Genomic DNA, 24233 nt, shown 5'->3' on the forward strand with positions numbered 1-24233 from the left:
CCGCAGGCCTCCTTCCTGTCCCCTGCGTGGAAGAGCCCACGCTCTTTGGGCAGGAGTGAAAGGTAAAGGGCCCTTGAGGGACTTTCAGGTTCCTGAAAAGGCAGTCGTTGGGGTGGAGCTTGATGGTAAAAACAGCCACCCCTGGCTTTATCCCTTCTTCCCCACCAGAGGGCTGGGGAATGTCCAACTCATTTGAGTGTTTATTTCATTTAGCAAGTATTTTTTGATGTGTATTATATGTGCAAACCTGACCAGGTTTTCTGAGGAGAGGTCTTGGGGGAAAACCCTCAGTTTATTAATGAATACCTTCGGCGGAAGTTTGAATTTCTTTTCAGGTCACTTTATTTTTCTTAATAGAGATTCATAATATGTAATTGCGTTGAAAGAAATGCAGGCATTGCCGCAGGGTGCGTGGAGTTAGGAGCGAAATCATGAAAATTACGAGCCAGGGCAACGCTGAGAGCTGCCGGTGTTTGGAGAACCGGGCGGCACGGGTGACCCGGGACTCCAGGGACCCGCCACCGTCCTGCTCGCCTCCACGCGCCCCACGCTGCCGCCGGGACCGCACTCACTCCTGCAAAGGGTTCCTGCGCAGCCGTGACGTCACGGCGTCGGGGCGGGGCCCGCGGCGGGGGCGGGGCCGCTCCCGGATCTCGCGGAGGGTGCGGGCCGGGGGCGGTGGCCCGGCGGGGAGCGCTCAGCCTCTGAGGTACGGGCGTTTAGAGTGCGCCCGCTCGGCTGGAGGCAGGTGCGGAGAGCCGTGGGGGTCGGGATGTCAGGGCCGCCCACAGTCCCGGAGCAGACGCGCCCCGAGCAGAGCGCGCCGGACCCGCGGCTCGCAGGCTTCGTGCTGGGGCTGGACGTGGGCAGCTCGGTGATTCGCTGCCACGTCTATGATCGCGCGGCGCGGATCCGCGGCTCCAGCGCTCAGAAGGTGACCGAGGAGCTGGCGTCGGGGCAGCGGGTCTGGGTCGCGCGGGGCACCCGGGATCGGGTCGCGGGGGGGCGAGAGGGCGGGACCTCCTCATCCGGCTTGGACGCAGCCACCTGCAGCAACGCGGGCCCTCCGACCTGAGCGGCGCGCCGGGACCGGCCAGGTCCCCGCATTCCCTCCCCGGGCAGGGCTGAAACTTGCGCGCCCTTTATGTCCCGGCTGAAGACAGCAGGGGCTCGGTTTGTGACCTGGGACCGCTCACTCGCTTCCGCTCACCTGAGGATTCGCCTCTCTGGCCTCACCTGGGTGGGACTGCGGTGACTCCCGGGGCAGGGCAGGGCAGGCTGCGTGTATCCAGTCAGAGGGTGCTTTGTGACTTGCTTGGTTTTTCCTGCACTTCCTTGATAGGTGTCCAACCCTGTCTTTATTTACATTTAGGATTTTCAAATCTTGATGGAATTTAAGTTTATGTTCGTAATTCAGTTATCATCATTAACTGCTTCTCAAAGTGCTGAGCAACTGATTTCCAGAGATATGAGAAGTATTGGGCAAGTTTTGAAGGCTGTGTTGTCATTACTTTTCTCATTTCCATCTCTGACAATTCATGAAAATATCTTTTTTCTGGTTTGAGAAACCTATCAAGTCATTCGTTGTTATTAGTAAAGCAACTAACAGATTGGTATTCTTCTGTCCTCGTTTTAATGAAGTGTTGATTTCTACACAGTTGACAGCATGCCAAAAATAATGTTGATTCCATGTGATGTTTTTTATTTACTCTTCTTTCCAATACAAACATCTTTTTATGTTAGCGGTGTTGGGGGAACAGGAGCTATTAGTTACCTAACCCATTCCCAGCAGCCCTGGACTCCCTCATTTGCTTGGTTCCCACCCTTTTCCCCATCCCCTTAGAAGTGTTTCTCAGCCGCAGGGGTTGCCCAGGAGCAGGTCCAGCCAAAAGACTGCTTTGAGCGTTTGTTTTCAGGACTTCCTCATTCTGGTTTCAGGACCAGGACAGGGAGCTGGGACTAGAGCAGCTCCCTGGTTCCTTCTCTGTTCACCTCTGCAGGAACACTGCCCACCTAGCCACACACCCCTCCCCTAAACCCACCTGAAAGGACTGCTGAAAGGCGGATTCTGTCCTTCAGCGACTATGTCCTCCTTATCTTTTTATGAGTCTTTATCAGAACACGATGATACTTTACACACAGTCTCCCTTACAATTCTAGACACAAAGTACTTTTGTTTTAAGCAGTGATTTTTTTTTTCAAAGAAGTTGAAGTGTTTGAAACCGAAGGGATGCAGAAATTGTTAGAAGATCAAGTTTCACAGTTGCTATATAATTTGGGGGGAATCATTATTTTTTTAGAAATGAGGTAAGAATCTCAAAGATGAATCAAGATTGCTGTGAGCAGCAGAATGGTTTGCTCAGACTCAAAACTGTGGCAAAGGTGTCTGGAAAGGTATGTGAGTAAATAAAAATACAAAAATTCCTTGCCCTCAAAGGATGAAGCGCTATGTCTTAAATTAAGGAGTTGAAAGCAGTGCCTGTCAACCTGTGATAGGAGTTGACAGCAGTGCTTCTGAAAGTGTGGCTCCCAGCTGCTGGGGTTGAGAGGGAGAAACTAAGATTTAGAAACTTGTGTAGCAACAAGTTGGCAGAGTCATTTTATGTCTGTTGACCTCAATAATAAAACATTTGGGATTTTACTTTGTATGTCCTTTTTCCCTAGGAAGTTATTTTAATTGTGTCCTAAAAATTGTTGGTTCACAATGAATTACAAATCAGAAAAAAAACCAAACAACAACTGTTCCTTTACTTCAGATGGCTTGAGTTCTTTGGGAAAATTGGCCTTGTTGGTCTACATTGCTTCTTAGCACCAGGCTTATTACTTCATGAGTGCAGAATAAATAACTGAATTGCATTTAATCAAAGTATTAGGAAATCAGTTTGCTTCATGGAACTCTATGGATTACACAGAGAACTTGTGTTTATTTACTCAAGTGAAAATCACACCTCTGCTAAATTATGTTGGAAAGAATATATACTAGAAACCCAAACGTCTTAGTATAGGATTTGATTGATATTGCTAAATAAATAGCTTAAAAAGGAGAGAAAGAAAAACTGAACAGATCACCCTTTAGAGATAAGAACAAAATAGGCTTTGTTGGCCTTTTAATTAAAATTGAAATCCCAAACAGGAACCTTTACATTAGAAGGCTGGTACTAGGCCTCTCAGAAGACTTTAATTTTATCTCTTATGGCATTCATTTTTTAATAGCAGAGGCACATTTTTAGCCTTTTTCTATAAGTTATATTTTTAAAAAAATCTTTCTATGGACTCTTAAATATTGGCGTTATATACTAGAGTAGTATTCAGAGTTAGGAATCCCACATGTGAATATTTGATATTTTAAGTTTTTCAAAATGAAGAAAGTTCCCCATTGAAACATCATGCCATTGTGAGAAACCGTAAAAGATGATAACATCTTGGTTGGAAGAACAGGACAGAAAGGCCACTCCAAAGAAAACAGTGGACTCTCCAATACTGTGTACCCTCTGGACATTCTTGAAAAACACTGGTTGTTGTCTTGTTGTCTTTTGTTTTTAATCAACAAAACACGTTTTCTTCTTAGCTTTGATTATATTCTTGATCTAATTTCGGTTTGGTCTTCTAAACTATTGTGACATGTTTAGGGATGGTGAGCTGTCCGGGTTGGTGGAGTGGGGGGAAGGGACCCTGAAGTGCCACGGACCCTGGTTTGTAGGCTTGACGCGATGATGGCCACGTTGGGTTTTCTGGCGTGAGGAAGTGTTTATTGCAGTTGAGCCATTACAGTCTGTGGTCATGAAAGTATTGCATGGAAAGAACAGAAATGTTGTTTGATAGAAGGGGAATAGATTTTGTTAAATCTGTTTGTTTCTAATGAGTTCACTGGGGAATAATAGATTCTTTTTTCATATCATCCCCATGTCACCCTCATGCTCCCCACATTGTCACTGTTTTCTCACGGTTCCTTTTTTTTCTCTTTATTTTGGCCTTTTCTTATGTGTTAGAGGTTTTCCTTAAATGGTGATCTTTGGTTAGTTATCTGTTCATATTTTCAGTACTATGTCTTACTTTTCTCAGCTATATCTGGTATTTGCAAGTAAAGAACTTCCCTGGTTCAACCCCTCCAGAGAGTAAATCTCATACCTTCTGCCCGGTTAGGGAGGGGCAATGGATGGGGCTGGACAAGGAGAATTGAGGATCCTTAGAAAGACTGAATCAATCCTCTGTTCAGCCCCATCTGGCCTCCCAGCCTTCTGAGGTACCTCTAATTTTCAGGGTTCTATCCTAGAGTCTGCCAGGGGTTGAACAGAGATTGTATAATCTGAGCAGCTAGTGAGGTATCCAGTTTTCTCTTCTGTGCTTAGCCCTGTATAGTAAGTCCCCTACATACGAACCTTCAAATTGCGAACTTTCAAAGATGTGAACATGCGTTCGCATGTTCAGTCACATAAGTTAGTCCGCGTGTCTGGCGTACATTGTCACTTGTGTACATCCTCTACAAGTGGTTGTGCTTTTGTGTACTTTACAGTACTGTACAAGCCCAAGTAGTACAGTATCTTTATTTCTTGCTTCTTTATTTTGGAAGTAAGCGTAAAAGCAGAGGTTATGTAGCTGTTACTGCTGAAGAACTGAAGAGATTCACAATGCAGGAAATGGCAAGGGGATTTTCTGTATTTGAGGAGGCACTGTTAGTTTTTGAGGCACAAGACCCGAACATAGAACGGTACGCAAAGGTTGCAGCTGTCGTTGAGAATGCAATCCAGTGCTACCGTGTCACCTGTGACGAGAAAAAAAGAGCTACTACCCAGACATCACTGGATCGTTTTTTCAAGAGGGTAGATAGAATTGAATCCAGCAAGGAACCAGAACCTGTGCCATCAACGTCAGACGTGAGTGAAATTGCAGCTTGCCCTCCGTCTCCTATTGCTGACAATCCTTCAGCTCTACCATCTCCCACCTCCTCTCCCTCCTCCAGTCAGTAACTCTTCTTGCCTGTTCACTCGATGCCAGCCCCTGTATGCCAGCTGTTGTACTGTACTACTGTACTTTTCAAGGTACTGTACTGTAAGATTAAAAATGTTTTCTTTATTTTTTGTTTGTTTTTCATGTATTATTTTTGTGAAAAGTATTATAAACCTATTACAGTACAGTGCTATATAGCCGATTGTGTTAGTTGGATACCTAGGCTAACTTTGTTGGACTTTCAAACAAATTGGATTTACCAACGTGCTCTCGGAACGGAACTCGTTCATATGTAGGGGACTTACTGTACCCACTCACTGATCGTATTAAAAACATTCGTTAAAACCTGGTCTGAGCTTCCTTGCTCTCTTCTTGCATAAATCTTTTTCATGTTTTTATTTTAATGGAGTCTTGAGAGGAATTGGAGATAAAACGCTTATGTTCAAGCCATCATTTTAACTTGAAGCCATAGATTCTTTTTATTGTATTTTTTAAATTAGCGTATGGTAAAGTTGACTTTTTTGGTGAATAAGTCCTGTGAGTTTTAGCACATATGTAGAAGTAACCCAGAAAACTCCCTTGTGCTAGCCCTTTGTAGTCAGACACTCCTCCCACACCTAATCTCTGAAAACCACTGATCTGTTTCCCATGACTATAGTTTTTTGTCTTTCTGAGAATGTCATATAAGTGGAACAATACAGTAAGTAGCCTTTGGAGACGGGCTTTTTTCAGCATAATGCCTTTGAGATTCATCCATATTGTGTGTATCAATAGTTCATTCTTTATTATTTCTGAGTAGTAATCCACTATATGGATGTACCACATTCATTCACCTGTTGAAGTACATTTGGGTTGTTTCCAGTTTCTGGTGATTTTGGATAGAGCTGCTATAAACATTTGTGTACAGATTTTAATGTGAATGTAAGTTTTCATTTCTCTGGGTTAAATACCTAGGGGTGGGATTGTTGGGTCACATGGTAAGTAAGTATTTAACCTAACAAGAAATTGCCAAATTCCAGAGTGCCTCTACCATTTTGCATTCCCAGCAGCAATGTATATGAGTTCTATTTGTTCTTTACTAACACTTGATATTGTTAGTAATTTTTATTTTAAGCATCCTAATAGATGTAGTGATATCTCATTGTGGTTTTGATTTGCATTTGCCTAATTGGTAATGATGCTGAATATTTCCATGTGCATATTTTCTGTCTGTGTATCTTCTTTGATAAAGTGCCTGTTCAGGTCTTTTGGCCATTTTTTAATTGAGTTGTTTTCTTACTGTTGAGTTTTGAGATTTTTAAAATATCTTCTGGATATAAATCCTGTGTTGAATATGCGATTTGCAGATATTTTCAACCGGTCTGTACTTGGTCTTTTCATCTTCTTAACAGTATCTTTTGCAGAGCAAACATTTTTAATTTTGATGAAGCTCATTTTTGGAATATTTTTGTTCATGAATTGTACTTCTGGTGTCATGTCTAAGAACTCTTCACCTAACCCCAAGTCACAAAGATTTTCTGCTGTGATTTCCTCTAAGCATTTTACAGTTTTACATTTTACATTTAGATCTATGATCCATTTTGAGTTAGTTTTTTGTGTAAGACGTGAGGTTTAGTTTGAGGTTAATTTTTTTGCATGTGGATGTCTATTTCAACTCTGTTGAAAAAGCTGTCTTTTCCCCATTGAATTGCCTTGTATATTTGTCAAAAATCAATTAGCCATACTTATGTGGGTCTATTTCTGGATTCTCTTCTGTTTCATTGATCTGTTTACTCTTTTTATGATTACACTATTTTGATTACTATGGCTTTATAGTAAGTCTTGAAATTGCGTAGTGTGATTCCTCCAATCTTTTTCAACATTGTTTTGGCTATTTTAGTTCTTTTGCCTTTCCATATAAATTTTAGAATCATCATATCTATATCTATTAAAAATCCTAGGATTTTGATATAGAATTGTGGATGGAAATTCTTTTAGCACTTTAAAAATGTTGAGCCACTTCCTCCGGGCCTTCATGGTTCTGATGAGAAAGTCCACAGTCATTCGAATCATTATTCTGTGTATGTAATCTGTCTGGTTGCTTTCAATTTTGTTTTGTTTTGTTTTCAGTTTTCAGCATTTGAATTATGCTGGATCTGGCTGTGTAGTGCTTTGGACTTATCCTGGTAGGAGTTTTCTAAGCTTCTTAAATATTTAGATTTTAAATCTTTCACTGAGCTTGGGAATTTTTTGCAGTATTACTTCCCTGAAGTAATTTTTTTCTGCACTGAACTCTTTCTTTTCTTCTTTGGGGCCTCTGGTGACATAAACATTGTCCCACAGATCCCTGAGACTTTATTCTTTTTTTCTTTCTGTTGTTCAGATTAGAGAATTTCTATTGATCTATCCTTAAGCTTACTGACTTTCTTCTCTTATCTCCATTCTACTATTGAGTGCATCCAGTATGTTTTTTATTTTAATTATTATATTTTTCTTTTTTTAATTGATTTTTTTCCAGCTTTATTAAGGTATGATTGCCAAATAAAAGTTGTATATATTTAAGGTATATAAATTGATGTTTTGGTATACGTATACATTGTTAATTAAATAACATAATTAATGTTAATTACTCATCATGAGTATACAGATGAGATACTCATCATCTCACATGGTTACCATTTGTGTGTTTGTGTATGTGGGTGTTGAGAACACTTGAGAACTACTCTCTTAGCAAATTTCAAGTGTATAATACATTATTATTAACTCTAGTCACCATGGTGTACATTAGGTCTCTAGACCTTATTCATCTTATAACTGAAAGTTTGTATCCGTTTCCCCCACTCCCCTAATAATTGTATTTTTTAATCCTGAAATTGTTAGAATTTCATTTTTCTTTTTTCTTTTGTTTTTTTTTTGGCCATGCCACTCAGCTTGTGGGATCTTAGTTCCCCAACCAGGGATTGAACCTGGGCCTTGGCAGTGAAAGCGCCAAGTCCTAACTACTGGACTGTCAGGGAATTACCAAAATCTCGTTTTTCTTCATGTCTTTTATTTCTTTGCTGAGACTTCCTATCTTGTTTCAAAAGAATTCACCCTTACTTCTTGGAGCATTTTTGTAATAGCTGCTTTAAAGTCTTTATCAGATATCTGTGTTATGTTGGTATTGGTATCTATTATCTTTTCCCATGTGAGCTGAGATTTTTCTGATTCTTAATATACCTTGTAATTTTGGATTATATCCTGGGCATTTTGATTATCATGTTATAAGACTCTGGGTCTTGTGTAAAGTCTATTTTTCTTTTAGTAGGCAGTTAATGCAGCTGTGTTCAGGCTACAAATGCTGACCAGCCTTCCTTGGACTTTGGTTTCAATGTTAATTCTGTTTTTAAGATCTTGGAGGTACTATTTGGATCTGCCCTGTGTAGTATGTGCCACCTAGAGGTCAGTCTGGGACCTGGGCAGTGGTCTGTTTTTTCAGTTCTGCTTTTAACATCGTTGCTATGCTGTCTGGTATTATATTCATATACGTGCAGCTTCCAGGTGAGCCTAGGAATTCATCCACAACTTTCTGGAGTAGCTTTCCCAAGCTCTTCCCTCTCTGAGATCTTCCTGGGATTTTTGGTTCCCTGAGCCTCCCCCTTTTGGGTCCTCTTGCCAGAAGCTGGAGCTTTCATTATCCCATTCTGCTGGACACTTCCTATGTCCACATCTGAGGCTAGGCATCAGGAGCACACAGAGAGAAAAAAGCCATCGGGGGTTCACCTTACCCTTTTGGGCCCCCAGCTCCTCTGATTAGAGAGGAAGTTTTACCTCCCTCAGTATTTTGGGTGCTTGTGGTTACTGCTGCAGCCACCACGATGGGATAGCCAGGATATAAAAGTATGGAGGCGGGGGGGATAAAAAACAAAAGTGAGGGATTTCTCACATTCCCTCTGAGTGTTAGCAAAAACTCTACAGGTGTTTTCACTGCACCCTGATACCCACTTCTGGTTTTCAGGCTGCCTTGAGTCCAGGCCAGGGGGTACCAGAAGAAAAGTGGGAAACTCACCACCAGTTCAGTGGTATTCTAATTCTTATCTTCTTCCCCAGTCTGCCTGCCACCGCATACTTTTTGCCGTCCACAGGTAGCTGCTCCATGCATTCTGTCCAGGTTTTATATCTGTATTCAGTGGGAAAGGGGGGGGAGTGTGCTTACTCCATCATAGCCTGAACCAGAACTCAGTACTTTATTTGCTAATTTAAGCTTTTTTTTTAAGTTTGACTTTTTTTTTAATTACAAAAACAACACATCTTCATTGTAGAAAACCTGAAAAATAAAGGTAAACTTAGAAAATAAAATAAAGCTAAAATCTTCTGTAAACTTATGAACTGAAGAAAACTTATTTTGGTGTATCCTTTTTTATTTCATATATGTATTTTTTAAAATTAGTTTATTTATATTTGGCTGCATTGAGTCTTTGTTGCTGTGCGCGGGCTTTCTCTAGTTGTGGCGAGCAGGGGCTACTCTTCGCTGCAGTGCGTGGGCTTCTCATTGTGGTGGCTTCTCTTGTTGCGGAGCACGGGCTCTAGGTGCGCGGGCTTCAGTAGTGGTGGCACGCAGGCTCAGTAGTTGTGGCTCACGGGTTCTAACGCTCAGGCTCAGTAGTTGCGGCACAAGGGCTTAGTTGCTCTGCAGCATATGGGATCTTCCTGGACCAGGGCTCGAACCCGTGTCCCCTGCATTGGCAGGCGGATTCTTAACCACTGAGTTACCAGGGAAGTCCCTATATATGTATTTTTTCCATGTTAACAATAAAAATGAATTAGGTAATAAATAAAATCTTGTTTTAAATTATTTTAACCAGTAACCTTAAGACCCAGATGCTATTGACTTGATCTAATGTTGTTTATACTAAATCTTCTCTTTTCCTAAATAGGTAAAAAGTCTTTATCCTCAAGCTGGCTGGGTTGAAATTGATCCTGATATTCTCTGGCTTCAGTTTGTTGCTGTAATAAAAGAATCTGTCAAAGGTAATTGGATTTATAAAAGTAAAGATAGTCAGTAAAGTCTGTTTTGTGTGTAATAAAGAGTTTTCCTCAGGCATCTGTAGAATTTTGTGGGTTTCCTAAGTTATACATACAGTATTTTATTGGGGTCACAGTTTCCCAGTAGTTTGGGGAGGGGAACATTTGTGGTTTACAGTGAACCACTTTGTCAAGGGAAGGTAACAGCAGCTCTGTCCTCTGCTTTAACTCTTTTTGAGCTGCAGTATTAAAGTCTCACCTTCCCTCTTGGTTCCCTGTTGTAGCTAGTGCCCATTTGATTTCCTGTTGTGTTTAAAATACCAGAGGGTTATAAACAAAGTTACAACACTCAGTTCCTGCTCTCAGGAGTTTACAACTGAGTTACCTTTATTGTAAAATAAGTTTTTGTTTTGTTTTTTCCTGAGCAGCCTCTTAATGCAAAGTGCTCTCCTGGCCGCAGCCAGGATCTGAAATCTTAGCTCGTTAAGAACATTTGCAGTGCAACCTTCTTTAAGAATATGGTGAAAGAGGACTTGTAAATTCGAAAAGGTCTTTTACTTCATTTTTCTGACTGACTTGCTTCTCCTTCTCACCTTTCTGGTTTGAAGTATTTCAAAACCTATAAAAAAGAGTTCAGAGAATACTACATTGAACAGCTGTGTACCTTCTCCTAGATTCAAATGTGTTTTACAGTGTTTACATTACCATCCTCTACAAACTTTTTTTCTTTTTGGCTGACCAATGTGAGAGTTGGTTGTGATGTAATAACCTGTTATCCCTAAATACTTCAGCATTACCTCCAAAGAAAAGGAGTATTCTCAAATGGAAACACAATGCAGTTATCACACAGGAAATTTAACATTAACCCAGTGATATTTTCTAATACTTGGTCCTCAATATTCCCCTCTTATCTCAGTCTTGAATAACTTTTTTTTCAATCCAAAATCCAACCAGAGATAAGGCATTGCCTTTAGCAGTCAGTCTGTTTAGTCTCCTTTAATCTAGACCATGTTCTTCATGACACTGAGAGTTTTCAAAAGTACGGAACAGTTAAATAGACTGTCCTGCATTTGGAGGTTGTCAGATTATTTACTTATCATCAGGTTAGGTTAAATATTTTTGGAAGGAATACTGGAAAGAGGGGGGATGTGTCTTCCTCATTGCTCAAACTGAAGTTGTCCCTAATTTGCTCAGTGGGATAAGTTGCTTTTTTAAAAGAATATCATGAAAACACTTGAGCTGCTATATTTTAAGAAATTTGGACCTTCCAAAAATCCAAGTTTTTATTTGCATTCTAGCATCTGTTTGTGTAGAAAATAAGATCTGTGCTTCAATATTTATACTACATTCCCTGAGGACTTTCTCTTGTTGCCATCAACCAGCTTCTATTATGGCTTATCTTTGCTTAAATTAAGATCCAATTTTTTAGTATCAATATTATCAAGAAGAAAATACAATCTGACTTACTTTAAGTAGTGTTTGTTTTTTTCTAATCTTTAAAGCAAAAAGGCCATTTTATTATTATTAGATTATAAACTTTTTTCCCTTTAAGTAAAAAAATACTACAAAATCATTCTGGTAATGCTTTATTTATTAGCTCCAACTGTGTTATTAAAATGCTAAACCCAGTTGTTTTTCTTAAAGATTATATTAAATGATTTCTTTTCCATATGATAGTATTATAAAGAAAAACTTCCTGGGCTTTTAAATGTATCTTATCTATCTTTATTTTTAGCTGCAGGACTAGAGATGAATCAAATTGTCGGTCTTGGCATTTCAACACAGAGAGCAACTTTTATTACGTGGGACAAGTAAGTGCATTGTGCAATAAGAACTCTAATGCTGGGTTCATACCACGGTGAACACATTGCTGAGAAACCTGTTTGGGTAGTTTTAAATTTGTGAAGTAAGAACAGTTTTGCTTGGTTAAGAGGGATGAAAGTGGACCTACTTTCTGGCTTAATTAAATATGCTCGCTGCCAACATCATTCTCAACGGTGAAAAACTGAAACCATTTCCAGTAAGATCAGGAACAAGACAATGTTGCCCACTCTCACCACTATTATTCAACATAGTTTTGGAAGTTTTAGCCACAGCAGTCAGAGAAGAAAAAGAAATAAAAGGAATCCAAATCGGAAAAGAAGAAGTTAAGCTGTCAGTGTTTGCAGATGACATGATACTTACTATACATAGAGAATCCTAAAGACGCTACCAGAAAACTACTAGAGCTAATCAATGAATTTGGTAAAGTTGCAGGATACAAAATTAATGCACAGAAATCTCTTGCATTCCTATACACTAATGATGAAAAACCTGAAAGAGAAATTAAGGAAACACTCGCATTTACAATTGCAACAAAAATAATAAAATACCTAGGAATAAACCTACCTAAGGAGAAAAAAGACCTGTATGCAGAAAACTATAAGACACTGATGAAAGAAATTAAAGATGATACAAACAAATGGAGAGATATACCATGTTCTTGGATTGGAAGAATCAACATTGTGAAATGACTCTACTACCCAAAGCAATCTACAGATTCAATGCAATCCCTATCAAACTACCACTGGCATTTTTCACAGAACTAGAACAAAAAATTTCACAATTTGTATGGAAACACAAAAGACCCCGAATAGCCAAAGCAATCTTGAGAAAGAAAAACGGAGCTGGAGGAATCAGGCTCCCTGACTACAGACTATACTACAAAGCTATAGTAATCAAGACAGTATGGTACTGGCACAAAAACAGAAATATAGATGAATGGAACAGGATAGAAAGCCCAGAGATAAACCCACGCACATATGGTCACCTTATTTTTGATAAAGGAGGCAAGAATATACAATGGAGAAAAGACAGCCTCTTCAATAAGTGGTGCTGGGAAAACTGGACAGCTACATGTAAAAGAATGAAATTAGAACACTTCCTAACACCATACACAAAAATGAACTCAAAATGGATTAAAGACCTAAATGTAAGGCCAGACACTATCAAACTCTTAGAGGAAAACATAGGCAGAACACTCTATGACATAAATCACAGCAAGATCCTTTTTGACCCACCTCCTAGAGAAATGGAAATAAAAACAAAAATAAACAAATGGGATCTAATGAAACTTAAGAGCTTTTGCATAGCAAAGGAAACTATAAACAAGGTGAAAAGACAACCTTCAAAATGGGAGAAAATATTTGCAAACGAAGCAACTGACAGAGGATTAATCTTCAAAATTTACAAGCAGCTCATGCAGGTAAATATCAAAAAAAAACAAACAACCCAATCCAAAGATGGGCAGAAGACCTAAATAGACATTTCTCCAAAGAAGATATACAGATTGCCAACAAACACATGAAAGGATGCTCAACATCACTAATCATTAGAGAAATGCAAATCAAAACTACAATGAGGTGTCACCTCACACCAGTCAGAATGGCTATCATAAAGAAACCTACAAACAATAAATGCTGGAGAGGGTGTGGAGAAAAGGGAACCCTCTTGCACTGTTGGTGGGAATATAAATTGATACAGCCACTATGGAGAACACTGTGGAGGTTCCTGAAAAAACTAAAAATAGAACTACCATATGACCCAGCAATCCCACTACTGGGCATATACCCTGAGAAAACCGTAATTCAAAAAGAGTCATGTACCACAATGTTCATTGCAGCTCTACTTACAATAGCCAGGACATGGAGGCCACCTAAGTGTCCATCGACAGATGAATGGATAAAGAAGATGTGGCACATATATACAATGGAGTATTACTCAGCCATGAAAAGAAACGAATTGAGTTATTTGTAATGAGGTGGATGGACGTAGAGTCTGTCATACAGAGTGAAGTAAGTCAAAAAGGGAAAAACAAATACTGTATGCTACCACATATATATGGAATCTAAAAAAAAAAATGGTCTGAAGAACCTAGGGGCAGGACAGGAATAAAGACACAGACATAGAGAATGGACTTGAGGACATGGGGAGGGGGAAAGGTAAGCTGGGACCAAGTGGGAGAGTGGCATGGACTTATATATACTACCAAATGTAAAATAGATAACTAGTGGGAAGCAGCCACATAGCACAAGGAGATCAGCTCAGTACTTTGTGACCACCCAGAAGGGTGGGATAGGGAGGATGGGAGGGAGATGCAAGAGGGAGGAGATATGGGAACATATGTATATGTATAGCTGATTCACTTTGTTATAAAGCAGAAACTAACACACCATTGTAAAACAATTATACTCCAGTGAAGATGTTAAAAAAAAAAATGCTTGCTGCATGTCAGCTGGGCCTAACTTATATAAAGTAATAGTAATAAAAAGACTGTTGCTTTCATTAAAATTCAAATAAGCATGGACTGAAGATCTGAAAAATTAGTTTATAACTAAAAAGATTCAGGAGAACCTGACAAATTTCAGAAACACAAGACTATATAATATGATTTATATTTTCAGTCTACTCCAAATTTAATACTGAAGTACCTACAGCATATGAGGTATGTGTGGATTAAACACAATAATAATACCATAATGGCTACCATATAGTGATTACCTGTGATACTTCCTTCAGGTTCCAGTATCCTTACAACAAACCTGTTATTTAGTTGTTAAGTGTATTTTTACAGAGAAAGAAACTGAGGCTCTGAGAAATAAGTAAGTTATTCAAGGTCACTCAGTGAATAAATCAAGCCAAGATTCCAAATTATCTTTTTGATCCCAAAGAATATGCTCTTTCCACTACCCCCATATTGCCTTCAACAGGTGTTTCTTGTGTTTTTAAACAGTAACAGAAATGCTGTAAAATGTTCCTCTGTTACAAAGCCCTAGATTCCAAAGGACACCTTGAGCTTGGGGCAGTGGGGAAGAAAAGTTGTGGATGTAGGGGGTAAGGGTAAATCTAAGAAGTATAATCAGGGTGAATTCATGTGGACTTGGCCTTTAATTCAGTGTTAGGAAAGAGGAAGAAGTTTAAATTTTCCAGTATTTGACTGGGTGGGATCAAGATGGTGGAGTAGGTAGACCCTGAGCTCACCTTCCCCCCACAAACACATCAAGACTACAACGACATATAGAGCAGCTCTCTCTGAGAACAGCCTGAAGACTAGCAGAATGGCTCTTCTACAACCAAGGTTATTCAGGAAAGTGGAGTCTGGTAGGAAGGAAGGAGAAGTGATCTAATCGGGACCCACACCCCTAGTGGGTGGCCCAGAAGAGGAGGGGATATCACAGGCTTGGGCATCCTCCCTAAGGATCAAGGGGTTTGAGCCCCATATTGGGCATCCTAGCCCTGAGGTCAAGCACAAGGAAGATAAGCCTACTTGGTTTGAAAACCAGCGGGGCTTATCATAGAGCCACAGAAACTGAGACTCCAGTTTTGAAGAGTGTACACAGACTCGCCTGCTCCCAGTCCCAGTGCAGAAGCAGCAGATTGAAAACACCTCATGCTCTGTCTGTCCTGCCAGGAGTGCCCCAGCACACCTCCCAGCCCGAACTGGGCTCCTGCTCCAGCCCCACCTGCTCTAGTGCTGTTCCCAACCAAGGCAATAACCACCATTGCACCAGGGAGAAGCTGAGCTAGCTCACATTTGCAGCTCCAGCCCCTCGGGCCTCAGCCCTGCCTCTGACCAAAGTGGAGACCGCCATCACACTGGGGAGAAGTGGCACTAGCTCAGATTTGCAACTCCAGCCCCTTTGGCTCTGGGCCTGCTCTAAGCCTGGGAGAAGCCCCAGCTCACACCTGGCTCCAGTTCTAACTCTTCCTACTCCAGCCCCATGCCCTGCTAAGGTGGCAGCTGCCAGTGCACCCCAGGTGAAGACATGGTTAGTGCTCACTTCAGGTCCAGCTCTCCCACCAAAACCACTGGGCACATGCAGACTGCATGGGGATGCTCCCACACAAGGACATGCCTTTAAGACTGGGATAGGTAACTGTTTCACCTAATTTCATAGAGACAAAAAGAGAAAGTCAAACAAAGTGAGAAGACAAATGACTATGTTCCAAACAAAAGAATAAGTAGAAACCCCAGAAAAAAAAAACCCTAATGAAACAGAGATAAGTAATTTACTTGATAAAGAGCTTAAAGCAATAGTAATAACAATGCTCATCGAACTCGGGAAAAGAATAGAGGAACACAGTAAGAACTTTAACAAAGAACTAGAAAATATAAAAAAGAACCAATCAGAGCTGAAGAATACAATAATTGAAATGAAAAATTCACTAGAAGGAATTACCAGCAGATTAGGTAATATGGAGGAATGCATAAGTGACCTGGAAGACAAAATAGTGGCAATCACACGATCAGAACAGCAAAAAGAAAAAAAAATTTTTTTAAGTATAGTTTAAGGGATCTGTAGGATAACATCAAGCATAGTAACATTCACATTATAGGGGTCCCAGAGGGAGATGAGAGAAAGGGGCAGAAAACATATTTGATGAGATTATGGCTGAACCCTAACCTGAAGAAGGAAACAGATACCCAGGTCCAGAAGCACAGAGAGTCCCAAACAAGATGAACCCAAACAGACCCACATGAAGACATATCATAATTGAAATGGCAAACGTTAAAGAGAGAATTCTAAAGGCAGTAAGAGAAAAACAAAGAGTCACATACAAAGGAACTCCCATAAGGCTACCAGCTGATTTTTCAGCAGAAACTTCGCAGGCCAAAAGGGAGTGGCACGATATACTTAAAGTGCTGAAAGGGAAAAACCTACAACCTAGGATACTCTACCCAACAAAGTCAAAGTGTTTCCCAGACAAGCAAAAACTAAGAGTTCATCACTACTAAACTGGCCTTACAAGAAATGTTAAAGGGTCTTCTTTAAATGAAAAAGAAAGGCCTATAACAAGAAATAAGAAAATATTTGAAGGAAAAAATCTCACTGGTATATGTAAATGTATTGTAAAGGCAGTTGATCAACCACTTAAGTAAGCTACTATGAAGGTTAAAAGACAAAATTGTAAAATCAACCATTAATCAACTACAACTGCAATAAACAGTTAAGGGATATTCATAAAAATGTAAACTATGACACCGAAACATAAAATGTTGGGGGGGGCTTAGTAAAAAAAAGTAGAGCTTTTAGAATGTGTTTGAACTTAAATGACTATCATTCTAAAACAAGTAGATATATTTATAGATATGAACCTCATGGTAACTGCAAATCAAAAACCTACAGTAGATACACAAAAAGCAAAGAGAAAGGAACCCAAACATAATATTTAAAAAGTTATCAAACCCAAAGAGAAGAGATTAAAAGAAGAAAAGAGCAAAGAAATACAAAAACAACCAGAAAACAAGTAACAAAATGGCAATAGATACATACCTATTAATCATCACTTCTAATGTAAATAGACTAAATGCTCCAATCAAAAGACACAGGGTAGCTGATTAGATTAAAAAACCAAGATCCATGTATATGCTGCTTACAAGAGACTCACTTCAGCGCTAAAGACACACCCGTTGATAGTGAAGGGATTAAAAAAGATATTTCATGCAAATGGAAATGAAAAGCTGGGGTAGCAGTACTCATATCAGACAAAATAGACTTTAAAACAAAATCTATAACAAAAGACAATTTAGGACATTAAATAATGATAAAGAGGTCAATCCAAGAAGAGGATATTAGACTTGTTAACATATATGCACCCAATACAGGAGCGCCTAAGTATATAAAGTAAATATTAACAGACATAAAGGAAGAAATTGACAGTAATACAATAATAATAGGGGATTTTAATACCCCAATCACATTAATGAATAGATCATCCAGACAGAAAATCAATAAGGAAACATTGGCTTTAAATGACATTTTAGACCAGATGGACTTAATTGATATCTGTAGAATATTACATTCTAAACCAGCAAAATACACATTCTTCTCAAGTGCACATGGAACATTCTCCAGGATAGATCACATGCTAGGCCACAAAAGAAGTCTCAGTAAATTTACGAAGATTGAAATTAAATCCAGCATCTTTTCTGACCACAGCAGTGTGAAACTAGAAATCAATAGCAAGAAGAAAACTGGTAAAAGCACAAACAAGTGGAGACTGAAAACATACTATAAAAAAGCCATTGGGTCAACAAAGAAATTAAAGAAGAAGTCAAAAAATACCTTGGGATGAATGAAAATAGAAACACAACGTCCAAAATCTATGGGACACAACAAAAACAATTCTAAGAGGGCAGTTTATAATAATAGAAGCCTACCTCAAGAAAAAAGAAAAATCTCAAATTAACAACCTAACTTTCCCTCTAAAGGAATTAGAAAAAGAAGAACAAGCAAAGGCCAAAGTCAGTAGAAGGAAAAAAATAATAAAGATCAGAGTGGAAATAAATAAAATAGAGACCAAAAAACAATAGAAAAGATAAATGAAACTAAGAGCTGTTTTTTTGAAAAGATAAACAAAATTGATAAACTTTAGCCAGACTCATTAAGAAAAAGAGAGAGTGCTCAAATTTAAAACATAAGAAATGAAAGAGAAGTTACAACTTGATAGAAGTTACAACTGATATCACAGAAATACAATCATAAGAGAATAATGCAAACAGTAATATGCTAACAAATTGGACAACCTAGAATAAGTGGATAAATTCCAAGAAACATACAGTTTTCCAAGACTGAATCAGGAAGAAACAGAAAATCTGAATAGATTGATTATTAGTATTGAAATGGAATCAGTAATCAAAAGACTCCCAACACACAAAAGTCTGGGACTAGATGACTTCACAGGGGAATTCTACCAAACGTTTAAAGAAGAGTTAATATGTATGCTTCTCAAACTGTTTCAAAAAATTAAAGAGGTGGACTTCCCTGGTGGTGCAGTGGTTGAGAATCTGCCTGCCAATGCAGGGGACATGGTTTTAGCCCTGATCCAGGAAGATCCCACATGCCATGGAGCAACTAAGCCTGTGCACCACAACTACTGAACCTGCGTCTAGAGCCCGTGAGCCACAACTACTGAGCCTGTGTGCCACAACTACTGAAGCCCGCACACCTAGAGCCTGTGCTCCGCAACAAGAGAAGCCACCGCAATGAAAAGCCTGTGCACCGCAACAAAGTGTAGCCCCTGCTCGCTGCAACTAGAGAAAGCCTGCGTACAGCGATGAAGACCCAATGCAGCCATAAATAAATGAATAAACAAACAGACAAACAAATAAATAAATAAATAAAAGAGGAGAGAACACTTCCCACCTCATTCTATGAGGCCAGCATTACCCTGATACCAAAATCAGATAAAGATACTACAAAAAAAAATACAGGCCCATATAGCTGATGAAATAGATGCAAGAATCCTCAACAAAATATTAGCAAACCGAATTCAACAATATGTAAAAAGGATCATACATCATGATCAAGGGGGATTTATTCCCGGGATGTGAGGATGGTTCAATATCTGCAAATTAATTAACATGATACACCACATTAACATAACCAAGGATAAAAATCACATGATCATCTCAATAGATGCAGAAAAAGCATTTGGCAAAATTCGGTATCCATTCGTGATAAAAACTGTCAACAAAGTTGGTATAGAAGGAACAAACCTCAACATAATAAAGGCCATCTGACAAACCCACAGCTGGCATCATACTCAGTGGTGAAAAGCTGGAAGTATTTCCTTTAAGATCAGGGACAAGATGAGGATGCCCACTCTTCCCACTTCTATTTAATATAGTATTGGAAGTCCTAGCCACGGCAATCAGACAAGAAAAAGAAATAAAAGACATTCAAATTGAAAAGGAAGAAGTAAAACTACCACTGTTTGCAGATGACATGATACTATATAAGGAAAACCTTTGACTCCACCAAAAAAACTGCTAGAATAAATGAATTCAGTAAAGTTGCAGGATACAAGATTAATATAAAGAAATTTGTTGCATTTCTGTACACTAGTAACAAAAGAAATGAATCCCATTTATAAATCAAAAAGAATAAAATATCTAGGAATAAATTTAATGAAGGAGGTGAAAGACACATACTCTGAAACCTATAAGACATAGATGAAGGAAATTGAAGAGGATAGAAATAAATGGAAATATATCCCATGTTCATGGGTTAGGAGAATTAGCATTATTAAAATGTCCATACTACCCAAAGCAATCTACAGATCTAATGCAATACCTATCAAAATACCCATGACATTTTTCACAGAACTAGAACAAATAATCCTAAAATTTGTATGGAACCACAAAAGACCCTGAATAGTAAAGCAGTCTTGAGAAAAAAGAACAAGGTTGGAGGTATCTCTGCTCTCTGACTTCAGACTATACTACAGAGCTAAAGTAATCAAAACAGTGTGGTATCAGCACAAAAACAGATACATAGATCAATGGAACAGAATAGAGAGCCCAGAAATAATCCCATGCACACATGGTCAATTAATCTATGGCAAAGGAGGCAAGAATATATAATTTTTAAAAAAGACTGTTCAATAAGTGGTATTGGGAAAACTGGACCAGCTACACATAAAAGAATGAAATTAGAACATTTTCTCACACTATTTACAAGAATAAACTCAAGATGAATTAAAGACCTAAATGTAAGACCTGAAATCATAAAACTAGAAGAAAACATAGGTACTACACTTTTTGACATTGGTCATAGCTATATTTCTTTGGCTTTATCTCCTTAGGCAAGGGGAATAAAAGCAAAAATAAACAAATGGGACATAATCAAACTCAAAAACTCTTGTACAACAAAGGAAACCGTCAACAAAACAAAAAGGGAACCTACCAAATGGAAGAAGATATTTGCAAATGATACATCTGGTAAGGGTTTACTATCCAAAATATATAAAGAACTCATACAACTCAATATGACAAAAAAATAGCCAACCCAATTTAAAAAGGGCAGAGAATCTGAACAGACAGTTTTCCAAAGAAGTCATACAGATGGCCAAAAGGCACATGAAAAGATGCTCAACATCACTTATCATCAGGGAAATACATTTCAGAACCACAATGAGATATCACCTCATACCTATCAGAATGGCTGTTATCAAAAAGAAAAAAAATAACAAATGTTGGCAAGGATGTGGAGAAAAGGGAACCCTTGTGCACTGTTGGTGGGAATGTAAATTGGTGCAGCCACTATGGAAATCAGTATGGAAGTTCCTCAAGAAATTAAAAATAGAACTACCATATGATTTAGCCATTCCACTCCTGGGTATTTATCTGATAAAAACACTAATTTGAAAAGATATGTTCACCTCAGTGTTTATAGCAGCATTATTTACAATGGCCAAGACATGGAAGCAACCTAAGTGTCCATCAATAGATAGAAGGATAAAGAAGATGTGTTATATATATAGAAACATAGGACTATATATATATGTGTGTATATATATATATTTATATATAGGACTATTACTCAGCCATAAAAAAGGATGAAATTTTGCCATTTGCAACAACATGGATGGACTTGGAGGGTATTATGCTTGGTGAAATAAGTCAGGCAGAGAAAGACAAATACTGGGCTTCACTTAATATGCAGAACAAATGAAACATATACAAACAAATGAACAAATATAACAAAACAGAAACAGGCTTACCGATACTGAGAACAAACTAGTGGTTACCAGAGGGGAGAGGTGTCAGGGTTGGGCCAAGATAGGTGAAGGAGATGAAGAGTTACAAAATACCAGGTGTAAAATAGGTTACAAGGATGTTATGTACAGCACAGAGGATATAGAAAATATTTTATAATATCTTTCTATGGCGTATATTTTATAAAAATATTGAATTACTATGTTGTACACCTAAAACTAATATAATATTGTAAGTCAGCTATACTTCAGTTAAAAAAAAATTAGTTTAATTTAAAAAAATAACTTACCAGTATTTCTGGTCTTTATGTTTGGGAGGACGTGAAAGAAATTACAGAGAATATAAGAGGAGGAATGAGTTAGGTGATGATGAGGGTGGGTAGAAGGAAACATGATGAAGTGTGTGGTTTGGGACATGTGAATGTGGCGATATCCCACAGGTTTAGATAGGCATGGCTCGTTTCCTCCAGAGAGGTACTCTTCCTGTTTCTCGTTTTGTTTTGTTTTGTCGTTGTGGTTTTTTTTTTTTTGCTGCACCATGGGACATGTGGGATCTTAGTTCCCCAACCAGGGATGGAACCCACGCCCCGTGCATTGGAAGCACGGAGTCTTAACAACTGGACCACCAGGGAAGTCCCTAGGTACTCTTTTTTTTTTTTTTTCAGCTGCATTGGGTCTTTGTTGCTGTGCACAGGCTTTCTCTAGTTGTGGCGAGGGGGGGCTGCTCTTCGTTGCGGTGCGCAGGCTTCTCATTGCAGTGGCTTTTCTTGTTGTGGAGCTCAGGCTCTAGGCATGAGGGCTTCAATAGTTGCAGCATGCAGGCTCAGTAGTTGCGGCACGTGGGCTCAGTAGTTGTGGCACATGGGCTCAGTTGGTGTGGGATCTTCCCAGACCAGGGATCGAACCCGTGTCCCCTGCATAGGCAGGCAGATTCTTAACCACTGCACCACCAGGGAAGTCCTCGTGCTCATTGCTGAGAGAAAAAGAGAGACAGATTTGACCCTGTGGAACAACCTATTGTTCATCCAGCCCCAGCCAGCGCCTCCTCTTCCCAGCTCATTGTTTTTTCCTCCAGTGTCCATGGTGCATTCTGTCATCATGGCCATAGAAACTTTGTTTTCCTTAGAATTGCTGTTAGGAAGTCTAAAACTTTGAACTTTCTTTTTATTTTTCTCTTCGTTCCCCCCCCACCCCTCAGATGCCAGGAAACTCTTTTTGTTTGTTTGTTTTTATTTCTGTTACTCTAGGAGATGGGTCAAAAAGATCTTGCTGTGATTTATGTCAAAGAGTGTTCTTCCTATGTTTTCCTCTAAGAGTTTTATAGTGTCTGGTCTTACATTTATGTCTTTAATCCATTTTCAGTTTATTTTTGTGTATGGTGTTAGGGAGTGTTCTAATTTGATTCCTTTACATGTACCTGTCCAGTTTTCCCAGCACCACTTATTGAAGAGACCCTTTTCTCCATTGTATATCCTTGCCTTCTTTGTCATAGATTAGTTGACCATAGATGCATGGGTTTATCTCTGGACTTTTTATCCTGTTCCTTTGATCTATATTTGTGGTTTTGTGCCAGTACCATATTGTCTTGATTACTGTAGCTTTGTAGTATGATCTGAAGTCAGCGAGTCTGACTCCTCCAAGTCCGTTTTTTTCCCTCAAGATTGCTTTGGCTATTCAGGGTCTTTTGTGTCTTCATACAAATTTTAAGATTTTTTTGTTCTAGTTCTGTAAAAAATGCCATTGGTAATTTGATAGGGATTGCATTGATTCTGTAGATTGCTTTGGGTAGAATAGTCATTTTCACAATACTGATTCTTCCAATCAAAGAACATGGTATATCTCTCCATCTGTTTGTGTCATCTTTGATTTCTTTCATCAGTGTCTTATAATTTTCTGAGTACAGATCTTTTACCTCCTTAGGTAGGTTTATTCCTAGGTATTTTATTCTTTTTGTTGCAGTGGTGAATGGGATTGTTTCCTTAATTTCTCTTTCTGATCTTTCATTGTTAGTGTATAGGAATGCAAGAGATTTGTGTGCATTAATTCTGTATCCTGCAACTTTACCGACTTCATTGATTAGCTCTAGTAGTTTTCTGGTGGCATCTTTAGGATTTTCTATGTATAGTATCATGTCATCTGCAAACAGTGGCAGTTTTACTTCTTTTTCAATTTGTGTTCCTTTTATTTCTTTTTCTTCTCTGATTGCCATGGCTAGGACTTCCAAAACTATGTTGAATGATAGTGGCGAGAGTGGACATCCTTGTCTTGTTCCTGATCTTAGAGGAGATGCTTTCAGTTTTTCACCATTGAGAATGATGTTTGCTGTAGGTTTGCCATATATGGCCATTTTTTGAGGTAGGTTCCCTCTATGCCCACTTTCTGGAGAGTTTTTATCATAAATGGGTGTTGAATTTTGTCAAAAGCTTTTCTGCATGTATTGAGATGATCATATGGTTTTTATTCTTCAGTTTGTTAATGTGGTGTATCACATTGATTGATTTGCGTATATTGAAGAATCCTTGCATCCCTGGGATAAATCCCAGTTGATCATGGTGTATGATCCTTTTAATATATTGTTGGATTCTGTTTGCTAGTATTTTGTTGAGGATTTTTACATCTATATTCATGAGTGATATTGGTCTGTAATTTTCTTTTTTTGTAGTATCTTTGTCTGGTTTTGGTATCAGGGTGATGGTGACCTCATAGAATGAGTTTGGGAGTGTTCCTTCCTCTGCAATTTTTTGGAAGAGTTTGAGAAGGATAGG

At 38.9% G+C, this 24233-nt stretch overlaps 1 protein-coding gene across 1 annotated transcript in view; it reads left to right on the plus strand.

Moving 5' to 3' along the window:
- Positions 1-660: 660 nt before the first annotated feature.
- The window catches only part of GK5 (glycerol kinase 5), a 75613-nt gene continuing 52040 nt past the window's right edge, over positions 661-24233 (plus strand). Inside the window, exons 1-3 of the mRNA XM_061193604.1 lie at positions 661-934; positions 9843-9936; positions 11666-11741. Coding sequence (XP_061049587.1) covers positions 773-934; positions 9843-9936; positions 11666-11741 — 332 coding nt within the window. The 5' untranslated portion in view covers positions 661-772. The remainder of the gene's footprint in view (positions 935-9842; positions 9937-11665; positions 11742-24233) is intronic.

The sequence above is a fragment of the Eubalaena glacialis genome, chromosome 6 (assembly GCF_028564815.1).
Source record: "Eubalaena glacialis isolate mEubGla1 chromosome 6, mEubGla1.1.hap2.+ XY, whole genome shotgun sequence".
NCBI lineage: Eukaryota > Metazoa > Chordata > Mammalia > Artiodactyla > Balaenidae > Eubalaena > Eubalaena glacialis.